The sequence below is a fragment of the Petromyzon marinus genome, chromosome 41 (genome assembly GCF_048934315.1).
Source record: "Petromyzon marinus isolate PM22_M1 ecotype Great Lakes invasive population chromosome 41, UKy_Petmar_22M1.pri1.0, whole genome shotgun sequence".
Classification (NCBI taxonomy): domain Eukaryota; kingdom Metazoa; phylum Chordata; class Hyperoartia; order Petromyzontiformes; family Petromyzontidae; genus Petromyzon; species Petromyzon marinus.
Genome location: NC_133707.1, coordinates 3,675,071 through 3,690,708, shown reverse-complemented (window position 1 = coordinate 3,690,708; position 15,638 = coordinate 3,675,071). Strand labels below are relative to the sequence as shown.

Here is a 15,638-nt window from a genome sequence, read left to right as displayed (position 1 = left end):
CTGTGAGTGAGTGAATCCAATTAACTCCTCCTTAAATCATTCATCATCCCTAAATTGCGAGCGCGATAAATTTAGCGCCGCGCTCGACTTGGCTGGGGGGGGGGGGGCGCGGGGGGGTCGAGGGGATGTGGGCGGGGGTAGGTGGGGGGGAGGGGGTGGGGGCCGGAGTCTCCCTCCTCCTTAACTTCGGTCCCTGAGTCTCGCGAGGGTCCTGCTCTGGAAATGAAAGAGCAAATTTATATTTTAAAAGAAAATAATCTCTGTGTGATAGGGTGAAGTGTGGGTGCTCCCACGTCTGCCGTGACGTACCGTTGAAGAGTAGGCCAAACACACCGTCTACACGGGATCCCTGGCTATCCACACAACTATCATCCAGCAGGGTGTGCTTAAGTCTATTTGGAACACCACATAGACTATTAAACTATTTATTTTTCAACAATAGAGGGGTTTTTTGGGGGGGGGTGGGGGGGGTGTTAGATCGCGTTAATATAAATGTGTCCAATCTCTTTCGGTAAATTCACGTAGGTAGAAAGATAATCACCAAAGAGTATGGATTCCTGCAGTCACGAAAGCTTAAAATCAAGATTGGCATGTGTCGTGAAAACCCGCCACCACCCGACGCAACTAATTAGTAAGGTTTGCCACGTTAACAAAACGTGCCAAGTCGTTACTAGTTCACCGACACATTCATATTGACGCGATCTAACCCAACATACCCCCATTATTGATGATATTGATCGCGAAAGCCTTCGTGTTAAACAGTGTTTTTTTATTTGACCAGGTAAGGCGATATGGCTCTTGTTTCAGAAGCGACCTGGCCACACACGAGCGTTCAGTTTTGGTTTACACTTTCTGGGTCCTCTTCAGCAGAGTCAGGCTCGTCTCGTCTGAACGCATAACCGGCCATCACGCCAACTCCGCTCATACCCCAAGCAGGCAGCGGCGGCTTTTGGCTAACCGTGGAACACAAACGGGGGTCACCGCATCGCGCGGCGCTTTCAGGTGCGCATCTGCGGCCGTCTGGAACGCTCTCGCTTCCGATACCAGGAAGCCACTGGAACTGTGCACTTTTAAAATCATCATCGAGACTGAAAACTCATTTCTTTAAAACTGATTTTTGTGTTTTAGTTTATTGTCCTTATCGGCACCTCCGAGTAGCACGGTCGGCTACGTACGGTGCGAAAGAAGTTCAACATACATTTTTTTTACCAGGTAAGGCCCACTGAGCTATGTAGCAATTTTTCAGAAGCGTCCTGGTCACAAATGTTCGCTCAACAAAGTGGCTTATCGCGTGTAAAATGTATCGCAGCCAAATAACTCTAAATGGGAGAGAGGGAGAGAGAGACGTGCAAACTCCAAACATACAGCATGCGTCAGGACCTGGATTTAACCCACGACCTCCTGCATACGAGGCGAGGGAGAAAACATCTCGCTACGGCAGCGCCCATACACGCAAAACCAGAGAGCTGGTCTCGGGCAGGACGACTCACGGCCAGGAGGGGCGATGGCCGTGAGTCGAGACTAAGCGCCGAGTGGCAGCCACAGGAAAGGAACACACACAGCTGAGGACGGAACCTCTTCCGTGGAGATGGAGCGACCAAATGAGAGGTCGCGTGCACGAGCGAGATGAACCGATGCGTCGCGAGCCTCTGAGGGCTGACGACGGCTTTGGGGGGGGTGGCCTTCAACCCCAGCAGTGGATAGAACACGGCCGATGATGATGACCACACCACCGAGTGGTGCGCTCTTTATTCACGGTTTAAATCAAATAAAGTAATCCCACACATCGTCAATACACCAATGGGTGACAATCCACCCCGCGTTGGTCGTGTGTGTAAGTGTGTTTATTTTTTTATTTTAACCATACTTCACCACGATGGTCAATGGGGGTTGGGTTGATGATTATCATCACACCGATGACGTCATTCGAAGTCTCCCCCCCCCCCCCTCCCGGCGGAAGGGCTCCTGGGGTCAACGTCGAGGCCGGGCTCGGGGTCATGACCTCGCGCCGCTGCCGAGACTGGGGTTGGGTGGGACACGGCGGGTGGAGGGGCGAGCGGGGGAGGGTGGGGGGGGTGGGGGGGGCGAGTGGGGAGCTGGGTCAAGAGGTCACGCGGTCACGGCACGGGACAAGCTACTCGGAGGAAGTGACCTCTGTGACCCGCGGGGGAGGATGGAGGAGGGAGGGGGGAGGAGGGGGTGGGATTATGCTTGGAGGGGGGGGGGGGGGTCACTGACAGGTGTAGTCACAGGTGCACCCCCACCCCCCACCCCATCTCCTCCTCCCCTTCTCCTCTCTGCCACCATCCAAACAAACTTTCCTTTTGATTTTGGGAAAGAGATGAAAGAGATGAAAGAGCCATAGATTCGATGCTCAGCAAGTTTGAAGGAAACGCGACCTAAATTTGACATTGGATTTTTTTTTTTTAAATCCAAAAGGCGCGGTTATTTGTCCACATGTTCACTGGCAGGTCCTGGAACAAGAGATTTGATGATTCATGATGGTGGGAAGAGGGAATTCCAACTTTGGAGCGGTGTGGTGAGTGGCTAGGTGAATGGGTGGGTGAGTGATTAGGGCAGTGAGTGGGTGAAATAGTGGGCAAATGAGGGGATGGGTGAGTGGATGAGTGGGAGTGGGTGAGTGGTGGAGTGGGTGAAATAGTGGGTAAATGAGGGGATGGGTGAGTGGATGAGTGGGTGAGTGGTAGTGGGTGAGTGGGTGAGTGTCAGTGGGTGGGTGCCGGGTTCGTAGCTGCGCGTAGCTGAGCTAAGAACCCGGCGACCCGAGTTGGATTCCCGCTCACAGCCAACACCAGTGAGGATTATCTGAACCCCTCGGTCGACTCAGCATCAAATGAGTACCTGGTGCGGTGTGTAAACATCGCCACTGGAGAGAAATAGACGGCCGGGCGTGGTGCTGGCCACTCACCCCCTCGTGTACCATGGCGGCCTCCATAGGTGCTACTCGCTAACAGCACTTGCCCCAACAGTCTGTTAAGGCTACACGGGGGGTCTTTGTCTTTGAGTGGGTGAGTGGGTGGGTGAGTGGATAAGTGAGTGAGTAGACAAGTGAGTGGGTGGGTGAGTGAGTGGGTTGGTGAGTGAGTGGGTGGATGAGTGAGTAGGTGAGTGGGTGGGTGAGTGAGTGGGTGAGTGGATGAGTAAGTTGGTGAGTGAGTGGATGAGTTGATGAGCGAGTTGGTGAGTGAGTGGATGAGTGAGTGGGTGAGTGGATGAGTGAGTTGGTGAGTGAGTGGGTGGGTGAGTGAGCGGGTGAGTGGATGAGTGAGTTGGTGAGTGAGTGGATCAGTGAGTGAGTGGGTGAGTGGATGAGTGAGTTGGTGAGTGAGTGGATGAGTGAGTGGGTGAGTGGATGAGTGAGTGGATGAGTGAGTGGATGAGTGGATGAGTGAGTTGGTGAGTGAGTGAATGAGTGAGTGAGTGGGTAAGTGGATGAGTGAGTTAGTGGGTGAGTGTATAAGTGAGTTGTTGAGTGAGTGGATGAGTGAGTGAGTGGATGAGTGAGTGAGTGGGTGAGTGGATGAGTGAGTTGGTGAGTGAGTGTATGAGTGAGTTAGTGGGTGAGTGGATGAGTGAGTTGGTGAGTGAGTTGGTGCGTGAGTGGATCAGTGAGTGAGTGGGTTGTCGTGACCTACAGTGTGGTGGTGGATGAGACGATACGATGAGTGGAAGCCGGGCAGTGTGGCGATGGGCTCGCTGATGATGTGTGTGTAGTGGAAGGCGGGCAGTGTAGCGGTGTGCTCGCTGATGAGGTGTGCGTAGTGGAAGCCGGGCAGTGTGGCAGTGGGCTCGCTGATGAGGTGTGTGTAGTGGAAGCCGGGCAGTGTGGCGGTGTGCTCGCTGATGAGGTGTTTGTAGTGGAAGCCGGGCAGTGTGGCGGTGGGCTCTCTGATGAGGTGTTTGTAGTGGAAGCCGGGCAGTGTGGCGATGTGCTCTCTGATGATGTGTGTGTAGTGGAAGCCAGGCAGTGTGGCGGTGTGCTCGCTGATGAGGTGTTTGTAGTGGAAGCCGGGCAGTGTGGCGGTGTGCTCGCTGATGATGTGTGTGTAGTGGAAGCCGGGCAGTGTGGCGGTGTGCTCGCTGATGAGGTGTGTGTAGTGGAAGCCGGGCAGTGTGGCGGTGTGCTCGCTGATGAGGTGTTTGTAGTGGAAGGCGGGTAGTGTGGCGGTGTGCTCGCTGATGATGTGTGTGTAGTGGAAGCCGGGCAGTGTGGCGGTGTGCTCGCTGATGATGTGTGTGTGCCGAGTGCGTGGCTATAAACCAGAGGCGGATTTCGGGAGCGGCATCTCCCCCAGGGAAATGTTTGAATCGTCGCGCCGCGCTGGTTCCAGGGACTGAAGATGAAATCCAAGGCGGCGAGGCGGAGTTCATTCCGCCTTCCCCGCGCGTGTGTGAGTGTGTGTGTGAGTGTGTGTGAGTGTGTGTGAGTGTGTGTGAGTGTGTGTGTGTGAGTGTGTGTGTGAGTGAGTGTGTGAGTGAGTGTGTGAGTCTGTGAGTGTGTGAGTGAGTGTGTGTGTGAGTGAGTGTGTGAGTGAGTGAGTGTGTGAGTGAGTGTGTGTGTGAGTGAGTGTGTGAGTGAGTGTGTGAGTGAGTGTGTGTGTGAGTGAGTGTGTGAGTGAGTGTGTGAGTGAGTGTGTGTGTGAGTGAGTGTGTGAGTCTGTGAGTGTGTGAGTGAGTGTGTGAGTGTGTGAGTGTGTGTGTGAGTGAGCGTGTGAGTGTGTGAGTGAGTGTGTGAGTGTGTGAGTGTGTGTGTGAGTGTGTGAGTGTGTGAATGTGAGGGTGTGTGAGTGTGTGAGTGAGTGTGTGAGTGTGTGAGTGAGTGTGTGAGTAAGCGTGTGAGTGAGTGTGAGTGTGTGTGTGAGTGAGTGTGTGAGTGAGTGTGTGAGTGAGTGTCTGAGTGTGTGTGTAAGTGTGTGAGTGAGTCTGTGAGTGTGTGAGTGAGTGTGTGAGTGAGTGTGTGAGTGTGTGAGTAAGTGTGTGAGTGAGTGAGTGTGTGAGTGTGTGAGTGAGTGTGAGTGAGTGTGTGAGTGAGTGAGTGTGTGTGAGTGTGTGAGTGTGTGTGTGAGTGTGCGAGTGTGTGTGTGCGAGCGAGTGAGTGTGTATGTTAGCGAGTGAGTGTGTGAGTGAGTGTGTGAGTGAGTATGTGAGTGAGTGAGTGAGTGTGTGAGTGAGTGAGTGTGTGAGTGAGTGAGTGTGTGAGTGAGTGTGTGAGTGAGTGTGTGAGTGAGTGTGTGAGTGTGTAAGTGAGTGTGCGAGTGTGCGAGTGTGTGTGTGCGAGCGAGTGAGTGTGTATGTTAGCGAGTGAGTGTGTGAGTGAGTGTGTGAGTGAGTATGTGAGTGAGTGAGTGTGTGAGTGAGTGAGTGTGTGAGTGAGTGAGTGTGTGAGTGAGCGTGTGAGTGAGTGTGTGTGTGAGTGTGCGAGTGTGCGAATGTGTGTGTGTGTGAGCGAGTGAGTGTGTATGTTAGCGAGTGAGTGTGTGAGTGTGTGTGAGTGAGTGGTTGTGTGAGTGTGTTTGCGTGTGTGCGCGCGGGCGTACCCCCGTGTGTGTCTGTGTGAAGAGCGGCAGTGCAGCGGATAGCGCGCTGCACCATCAACCCAGCTACCCGAGTTCGATTTCCGCTCACGACCAACACCAGTGACGAGTATCTGAATGGGTCCTGGGCCTCCCCTAGGTCGCCTCAGCCTCAAATTAGTACCTGGTGCGGTGTTTAAACATCGCCACTCGGGAGACAAAGGTGGCCGGGCGTGGTGCTGGCCACCCATCCCATCGTGTGCCGTTCCGCCCTTCACAGGTGCTGCTCGCTAACAACACCTGCCCCAACAGTCTGTTCAGAGGCTATACGGGGGATCTTTGTCTGTGTGGGTGGGTATTGACATAGAGGCCACGTCGCTCCCTCGTGCACCGTTCCCACCATAATAGGAGCTCGCTAACAGCACTCGCCACAAGGCCCAGCTAAGTATGTGATGATACTGCGTAGACAGCGATGCACAACCACAGACAACAACAAGAAACATCATTTTTTTGATAGAACGTTTCTTGACCTACGAAGAAGGTCCATTGTCCGAAACGTCGCCTATTATATATCTGCTTTATTTGAGGCATGATGCACAGTTTGGGGCGAGCGGTGGGGCGCTGCGGGGTTGAGGGGGGTGGTCGGTGTGACGTTTGTAGAGTTGGTGATGGTTGTCTCTGGGCGTGCGAGAGATATCAACACGGACGCGCGCTCTGAGAAAGGGAGAGATAAGGAGAGAGACAGACGAGAGAGAGAGACAGGGAGCGAGAGAGATATCACAGTGTCACTTCATGTCGTCATTTCTCTCTCTCTCGCTTTTTCTTTTCGCCGAGCCAGTAGAAATTAATCGGCGCCTCTCGCCCGGCCACGGAGGCGCTACCGCGTTTAGCGCGCGCGGCGGCGCCTCGCTTCTCACAAGACAGCGGCGGTTATGACCGCTCAGAAAATTGGCAATAAAACTCAAGCGATGGGGGAGGGAGGGGTGGGTGGTGGAGGTGCGAGGGAGGGAGACTGGGAGCGGGGGAGGGATGGGGGAGACGAGGCCAGGGGAGAGAGGCTGAGAGACGGGAGGAGGAGGAGGAGACGGCTGGGGTGCCGAGTCGATACTCGGCGATCAAAGCGGGAGACACGAGATTCTGGATGATTTAGGGCAGCGATGGGAGGTGGTGGGGGGGGGGGGGGGTGGAAGGATGTAGGGGGGGTACGGGAGGGGTGAGAGATGGGATCGATGCGAGCGCAGTGGAGACGAGGGGATGAAACTGGGACTTGAAAAGAGAGACGCGCGCCCTGAGAGAGCATGAGAGAGAGAGCGCGCGCGCGGAGAGCGTTTAAAGCCCCGTTGGGAGAGAGGGAGAAGGGGGAGAGAGTGAGAGAATGGGAGAAGAAGGGACAGAGAGGATGAGAGAGAGAGAGAGGGGACAGAGTGGAGTTTGCCAGGGGAGTGAGCGAGAAAGTGCAGAGAGAGTGAGCGAGTGTGGAGAGAGCGAGGCAGCGTGACACGTGCCATGCGCCACGTGTTAAGGACCACGTGTCACGATGCGTCATATGGTGCTATTCTGCCATCTCTACCCCCTCGCCCTCCTCCCCCTTTCCTCTGCCGCATTATCTGGGATAATTCCTGCCTCTTTCTCTCTGCACGCATCTGCCATACTCAAGTGGCGAGATGTTAACTCCCTCGCCGGGTACACAGGAGGTTGTGGGTTCGATCCCGACCCTGACGCCTGCTGCTGTATATTTGGAGTTTGCGGTGTCTCTCTCTCTCTCTCCCCGTGGTCGCGTGGATTTTTCTACCGGGTCGTCCGGCGTTTCCCCTACCACGTTTTAGAATCAACATCACGCGTTCAGAGGTATTTGGCTGCTAGACTTTTCGACGACGTGATTAGCCGCTTCGATGAGCTATCATGTGTGGTCAGGTCGCTTCTTAAAAACAGCTACATTGCTCAGTGGGCCTCTCCTGGTGGATAAAATAACAAAAAAATTTTGCTAAATAGTTTATTTTATACTCACACCCAGAGTTGATGGTGGTGGTGGGGGGGGGGGGTGCTGGCCCATTTCCCCCTCCCCACTCCTCCGGCAATTGATGAAACTCCTCGTGAGATGAGAGAAGCGGGTTGAGACCGAGGTCAAATGTGGACCAACGACTGTGGCGGCGAGTTTGGAGGAGAGGCCGGGGAGGAGTAGCGGACGAGCGAGAGGCGAGGATTCCAATGACTCGCGCGTCCATTGGCTCACGGAGAGAAGTCACCCACCGCTCATGTCGCTGCGTTCCTGTTCATAGAGACCCACCCCCTGGACTCGCATGGAGACCGAAAGGGGCTGTTAAAACCCGCGTGTGTGTGCGCGTGTGTGTGCGTGTGCTGTGTTTGCATTTATATTGTCTGCGACTCTTGGTGGTGGCGGCGGGGGGGGTCACTTACGGTCTAGCGCGGTGGTTATCAAACCTTTACTGCAACCCTGCACCGCTTTGATTCTCAATCGTAATTTTTTTTATATATATAATACTGCAAATGTAGTTGTTACGTGGTTACCGGTTCACCGCGGATTTTAATGATGAACGCTAACTCGACTCGCTCCGTCAATAGCGCCGCGTGGGGGCCTTGAAAGTAAAAGTAAATACGGGGCGACGTTTCGGGCTATGGTCCTTCGTTGTAGCACGTAAAATGAGCGTTATTGTTGTTGTGCAGTTACCAGATAATGCCTAATGTAATTGAGACTAACACAGGAATTATTCTAACATTACTAACCACTCAGTATGACTAATTAACTGTCATTAATGCTTTATACTTACCGCTTGCGTTTATATATATATACCGTAAACCTTTCTAGTAACATATCTGGCATAATGTATCATTATCTAACGCAGTGTTTTCTTAACCTTAACTCACGCTTTGTACCCCTTTGGATCTCAATACTTAAAAAGATGTACAATGTTAATAAATACGAAGAGGTTTTATGAAAATAACTAGTTGTACTTATGTGCCGGTGTTTCATTTGTGTTTTCGGTGATTTACATTCTAAAATATCTTACCGTAACCCTCGCACCCCCAGAAAGGGCAACTCGCACCCTCAGAGGGAGCGTGCACCCCGCAGGTTAAGAATCACTGGTGTAGTGTATAGTGTAGTGTATAGTGTAGTGTATAGTAGTGTATAGTAGTGTATAGTGTAGTGTGTAGTGTAGTGTATAGTAGTGTAGTGTATAGTAGTGTATAGTGTAGTGTATAGTGGTGTATTGTATAGTGTAGTGTATAGTGTAGTGTATAGTAGTGTATAGTGTAGTGTATAGTGTAGTGTATAGTGTAGTGTATAGTAGTGTAGTGTATAGTAGTGTAGTGTATAGTAGTGTAGTGTATATTGTAGTGTATAGTGTAGTGTATAGTAGTGTAGTGTATAGTAGTGTAGTGTATAGTAGTGTATAGTGTAGTGTATAGTGGTGTAGTGTATAGTGTAGTGTATAGTGGTGTAGTGTATAGTGTAGTGTATAGTAGTGTAGTGTATAGTGTAGTGTATAGTGTATAGTAGTGTAGTGTATAGTGTAGTGTATAGTGTAGTGTATAGTAGTGTAGTGTATAGTGTAGTGTATAGTAGTGTATAGTGTAGTGTATAGTGTAGTGTATAGTGTAGTGTATAGTAGTGTAGTGTATAGTGTAGTGTAAAGTAGTGTAGTGTATAGTGTAGTGTATAGTAGTGTATAGTGTAGTGTATAGTAGTGTAGCGTATAGTAGTGTATATTGTAGTGTATAGTGTAGCGTATAGTGCAGTGTATAGTGTAGTGTATAGTAGTGTAGTGTATAGTGTAGTGTTTAGTGTAGTGTATAGTAGTGTAGTGTATAGTGTAGTGTATAGTAGTGTATAGTGTAGTGTATAGTGTAGTGTATAGTGTAGTGTATAGTAGTGTATAGTGTAGTGTATAGTGTAGTGTACAGTGTAGTGTATAGTGTATAGTAGAGTGTAGTGTATAGTGTAGCGTGTAGTGTAGCGCATAGTGTAGTGTATAGTGTAGTGTAGTGTATAGTGTAGTGTATAGTGTAGTGTATAGTAGTGTATAGTGTAATGTATAGTGTAGTGTATAGTGTAGTGTATAGTGTAGTGTATAGTGTATAGTTTAGTGTATAGTGTAGTGTATAGTGTAGTGTTCAGTGTTTTCTCAACCTTTACTGCAGCCTTGCATCCCTTTGTAACTCAATCGTTAAAGGATGCACAATGTTAATAAACACACACACAGAGTGTTTGATGAAACAAAGTACTTGTGACTCACGTGCCCATGCTTCATTTGCGTTCTTTGGTGATTTAACTGCGACAAATCATCTGGCCGTGTCTCGCACCCCGAGAAAGGGCATCCCCCTCTCCCCCGGGGGATGCGTGCACCCCCCACGCTAAGAAGAACCACTGATCTAACGTGACATTCCAAATTATTACACGGACGCATCAACCTGAAGCTTCCTGCTCACCTGTGCGGGGGCGGGGTGGGGGTGGGCACGGCGATGACGTCACGCCACCTATTCAAGGCCCCTGACTCGGAATGTTTATTTCAGAATCACAGTATTTATTTATACTGGGGGGGGAATCCGATGAGCTGTAAAGCTCTTTGTTCACAGATGTACAGTCGGGGGCGGGTAAGAATGTGACAACAACAACAACAAGCGGTACACAAACATTATAGGAGTGCAAAGTACAAGCAAGGTTAACAAACCACCCAAACACAAACAAATACAAAATACTAAACCATCGCCATCCTACCAGCCAAAGCACACTGATGTATTCACTTATTGTTCAAAAGCGATCTGGCCACAAATGATAGCTCAACAAAGCGGCTTATCATTTGGACATTTATAGCAGGAAAATTACATAAATAGTCTAAACGCACGTTTCTAAATGTGGAGGGGAAAACCGGAGGACCTGGAGAGAAATCCACGCGCAAACGGGGAGAGAGAGACACGCAAACTCCAAATATACAGCAGCAGGCGTTAGCGTCGGGATCCAACCCACGACCTCCTGCATACCAGGCGAGGGAGTTAACATCTCCTAGCCAACATGATGATGATGAGAGAGAGAGACATGCAAACTCCAAAAATACAGCAGCAACAGCAGGCGTCGGGATCCAACCCACGACCTCCTGCACACCAGGCGAGGGAGCTAACATCTCCTAGCCAACGTGATGATGACGCGAGACAGAGAGAGACACGCAAACTCCAAATATACAGCAGCAGACGTGAGGGTCTGAATCGAACTCACGACCTCCTGCATACCAGGCGAGGTAGTTAACATCTCACGACCGTGGCGCTCCCCTAAATAAAGAAATACAATTCTGAAGTTCAAAATGCATCCTCAGCTCCAAAGCTGTAGAAAGGCCGCAAGGAGAAATCCGATGAGCTGTGAAGCTCTTTCTCACTAGTGTACAGTCTGAGCGGGATAAGCAAGTTACAACAATAAACAATACAACAACAAGATACATGAGTGCAACATAGAGAAAAGGTCAACAAGTCACTTTAATTAAGCATCAATTAATGAAGAACGCAGCACGAGTAAAAGTTGCATCAGTACATTAAGTCATGGCGATATCACAACACCAAATCCCAGCTTGGGGAAAGATACCAAAACAACAACAACAACAACAGTCCCAGAGCACAGCGAGACAACATTGCACGCATTCCCTCAATGACATTTGCACATTAAAATTGAACTATCGATACGCGTGGTAGGTATCACAGCGACAATTCGCATTGCATAAATGTAATCTGTCCAGCACTAACCTTCTGCTTCAGGAGGGATGGAAGGGGGGAGGGAGGGGGGGTCGAGCGGATAAAGGGAGGGGGGTATAGGGGATAGGGGGTGTAAAGGGGATGGAGGGGTATTGTGGACAGGGGGGGATGGGGGGTGGGGGTCGAGGGGGGTCTAAGGAATGGGGGGTATTGGTGATAGAGGGGATGGGCGGTGGGGGTGTTTTAATGGCTGTGGCTGTTTCGTTTTTGTGCGGCCTCGCGGTTCTGCAACGGCGCTCAGGGGAGCGACAGGGAGAGTGAGAGAGAGAGAGAGGTGGGGAGAGAGAGAGAGAAAGAGCCGATGTGAAAAAATGCATGTCTCCTCGTGAGGAGGAGGCATTCTTACCACGACGCCTTCGCGAACACAGCCAGTGCTCTCTCTCTCCTTTCTCTCCACGTGTCTCTCTCCTATCTCCCTCCGTGTCACCCCCCCTCCTCCTCCTCTTTGTGTCTCTCTCCTATCTCCCTCCGTGTCACCCCCCCCCCGCCTCCTCCTCCTTGTGTCTCTCTCCTATCTCCCGCCCACCATTGTCTCTCTCCCTCTCTCTCTCTCTCGTGGTCTCTCTCTTCTCTCACTCCGTGCTTCTCCCTGTCTCTCACTCTTCCGGTCTCTCCGCGTGTGTGTCTCACTCTCCCCGCGTGCCACTCCCCGTGCCACTCTCCCGCCTCTCTCTCCCTCTCTCTCTCCCCGTGACTCTCTCCTCTCTCTCTCTCTCCCCGTGACACTCTCCTCTCTCTCTCGCCCCGCTCGCCATGTCAGGGCCGTGTGTGAGTCGCGAGTCGATCTCCCCCCTTCGCTGACTCTCCTCCTCCTCCACCTCCTCCTCCCCACTCTCTGCGACTCTCACTTCGCGCTCTCGCTCCACTCCACGGGGGAGAGTGGAACTCGGTGTCAAGAAAACCACCACCCCCCCTCCCCCTCACCTTCAACGACCCCCTCCCTCCATCCCCTTGTGTCTCCCCCCCCCCCACGCCGCCACCTGCCTCCTCCTCCTCCACCACCACCACCACCCCCTACACCCCCCGCGTCGCCTCTCTACTTTGCCGTCACAACAGGTGAGTCAAACCGGTGGGCTCACCTGCGGGTGCCGCGTTGTGTTTGTGACGGGGAGCGGTGGGGTGGCGCTTAGCGCTGCGAACTCGGCGTCCACGGGGTTCGATTCCCGCTCACCGATCCTGGGCCTCCCCCCCTAGGTCGATTCAGCCTCAAATGAGTACCTGGTGCGGTGTGTAAACATCGTCGCTGGGGAGACAAAGGCGGCCGGGCGTGGTGCTGGCCATCCACCCCTGCCCCCCCCCCCTCGTGTGCCGTGCCGATCCTTCATAGGTGCTGCTCGCTAACGGCACTTGCCCCAATAGTCTGTTAAGGCTATACGGGGCGGAGTACCTTTGTCTTTTTTGTGTCGGTGTGTGTATGTTTGTGTAGCTGCGTTGGTACGTGTGTGTCTGTGTCTTTGTATGGTGCGGGGGGGGGGTGGCGGTAGTGTAGTGGTTTACGCAACTGCGCTACGTAGGCGGCGAACCGAGTTCAATTCCCGCTCACGGCCACAACGGCGGCCGGGCGTGGTGCCGGACACCCACCCACCCACCCCCCTCGTGTGCCACAGTGCCGGCATCCTTTATAGCTGCTGCTCGCTAACAGCACTCGCCCCAACAGTCTGATCAATGCTATGCGGGGCGGGGTGTGTGAGGGGGGGGTATCTTTGTATAGCGGTTATCGCTGTGTGTGTGTGTGCGTTTGTATGTATGTATGTAGGTGGGGTTGCGAAATGTAATATCGGTACGTGCGATGCACGGCCGAATTAGCTGAACGAATACCTGCATCGTGTCGTGGGCCTTTCCTAGGTCGACTCGGCCCCCCACAAAAATGAGTGACACCACCCCCCCCACTCCCCCGCTTTTTATCGGCTTTAGCGTCCCACTCCACAGCGCAGGGAATTGCTCGGTGCACGGTGCAGCGATGGTGGCAGGTGGCGGAGCAGCAGCGATTTTGGATTTCTCGGCTGAGCTAAAAAAAACCGCATTGTCAGTGAATCCGATCACACCATCCGCGATGTCATTGACTTCGGTGTTAAATCTGGATTCTTTTCGGTGATGGGAAATGTGTACTTTGCTCACAAGAAGAAGAAGAAGCAGAGAGAGAGAGAGCGAGAGAGAGAGAGATAGGGACTCGTGCTATATTTGTTTATATAAATATACTATAATTGTACTGTATGTTGTGCTATACTCCTCCTATATTTGTTGCAGATATTTAGGCCCATCAGGACCGCCGCCGCCAGTCCAGTTGGTATTTACGTCGAGATTTATAAACACACACACACACACTTGTATCTGAGCATGTGTGGACGCGACACACGTTCGTACATGTTGTGTTTATCGAGAAGAAACCCCAAGAGACCAGCCGGGGTTACAGTCTATCATTTTCGAGAGTGGTGATCGAGGAGGGAACAGTCTGAATATTTATTTATACCGGAGGAATCCGATGAGCTATAAAGCTTTTTTTTCCCCACAGATGTCCAAATTGGGTTGCAGGTGGGGAGGCGATGAGTGATGTTGCGTGGCTATTTAATCCCAATTGAGTAATTTCCCAGTGTATACATTTTATAAACATTATTTTGTGGGGGGGGGGGGGGAGGGGGGGAGGTAAATTCGGCCACTATGAGTGAATCCCCGAACGTTCACGGATATTAACCAGGGCTGCCCCTAGGTTCGAACCGCAAACATCCGCGCGCTTGTACGTATGTATAGTATATATGTAATATAAGCGTGTGTACATGTATGTATACGTGTGTGTATGCATAAATGCGTGTATATACGTGTGTATACGTGTGTGTATGTATACGTGTGTATGTATACGTGTGTGTATGTATACGTGTGTATACGTGTGTGTACGTGTGTATGTATACGTGTGTATGTATACGTGTAGGTACACGTGTGTATGTATACGTGTGTGTATATATGTGTGTGTATGTACACGTGTGTATGTATACGTGTGTATGTATACGTGTGTGTATGTATACGTGTGTATGTATACGTGTGTGTATGTATACGTGTGTTATGTACACGTTTGTATGTATACATGTGTGTATGTACACGTGTGTGTATGTATACGTGCGTGTATGTACACGTGTGTATGTATACGTGTGTGTATGTACACGTGTCTATGTATACGTGTGTGTATGTATACGTGTGTATGTATACGTGTGTATGTACACGTGTGTGTATGTTTCTGCGCTGTCGGGCTTGGTGCTGGCCACCCACCCCCTCGTGTGCCGTGTCGGCCTTCATAGGTGCTACTTGCTTAAAGCACTTGCCCCAACAGTCTGTTCATGCGTGCATATGTGTATGCATACATGTGTATGTATACGGATATGTTTACCTATATATACATGTATATGCATACGTGTGTGTATGTATACGTGTGTGTATGTATATGTGTGTGTATGTATACGTGTATCTGTATGTATATATGTGTGTATGTATCCACTATCCACGGGTGCCGTTCCGGCATTCACAAGTGCTACTCGCTAACAGCACTTGCCCCAACAGTCTGTTAAGGCTATACGGGGGATCTTTGTCTTTGTATGTATCTGTCGAGTGAGCGGTGGCGCAGTAGTTAGCGTGCTGCGCTACGAACCCGGCGATCCGAGTTCGATTCCCGCTCACTGCCAACACCAGTGACGATTATCTGAACCTGTCGTGGGCCTCTCCTAGATCAACTCGGCCTCAAATGAGTACCTGGTGCTGTGCGCGAACAATCAGCATTGGGAATTGGAGATACAAAAGTGGTCGGGCATGCTGCTGGCCCACCCCCGGACTGGTGTGCCTTAATAGGTGCTCGCTAACAACACTTGCCACAACAATTTGTGAAATGCTATGAATGTACATATATCTATTTAAATATGTGTATATATGCTATGTAATCTCAGTATAACTATGTATATATGTTTCTTTATTTCCCGCGTGTCGTGTCATTATATTAATGACGATACAGATTATAAGGGTGCCCTGTGTGAATGAAAGTGGTTACAAAAATAACCTGGTCATACACAAAGCTAGCGGATTATAGCAGGCACACCCAACTTTTGATTTGAAATGCACAAGTGAAAAGTGCGTCTTATAATCCGGAGAATATTAAATTTAATGTATTGTTAATATAATTTTAAAAATGCAGTCCTTTATCAGTCGATTGCTGGATGGAGCCCTTTTATAAAATTGTCGTTGTCATTAATATCCACAGTCAAAATATTTTAGTTCCAATTTTTTTTTTATTTTTGACACAATCACCTTAAATAATAATAAAAATAAGAAACTATAATAATAAGACCTTAATGATAATGCTGT

General features: G+C 50.6%; 2 protein-coding genes across 2 annotated transcripts in view; one reads left to right on the top strand and one right to left on the bottom strand.

The window, feature by feature from the left end:
- Nucleotides 1-6,124: 6,124 nt before the first annotated feature.
- On the bottom strand, nt 6,125-11,241 carry LOC142930549 (uncharacterized). The gene is made up of 2 exons (XM_076073246.1): nt 7,543-11,241; nt 6,125-6,248 (listed from the first exon to the last, which is right to left on the bottom strand). The coding sequence occupies exon 1, from the start codon at nt 9,514-9,516 to the stop codon at nt 8,602-8,604; it is 915 nt and encodes a 304-aa protein (XP_075929361.1). The 5' UTR covers nt 9,517-11,241; the 3' UTR covers nt 6,125-6,248; nt 7,543-8,601.
- A 419-nt stretch (nt 11,242-11,660) lies between these two features.
- The window catches only part of PITX1 (paired like homeodomain 1), a 149,950-nt gene continuing 145,972 nt past the window's right edge, over nt 11,661-15,638 (top strand). Inside the window, exon 1 of the mRNA XM_076073244.1 lies at nt 11,661-12,350. The gene's annotated coding sequence lies outside the window, so the exon portion shown is untranslated. The remainder of the gene's footprint in view (nt 12,351-15,638) is intronic.

Coding starts and splice junctions, on each gene's coding strand:
- LOC142930549 (XM_076073246.1), bottom strand. CDS start 9,516: ATGCGCTACACTACACGCTACACTATACACTACACTCTACTATACACT.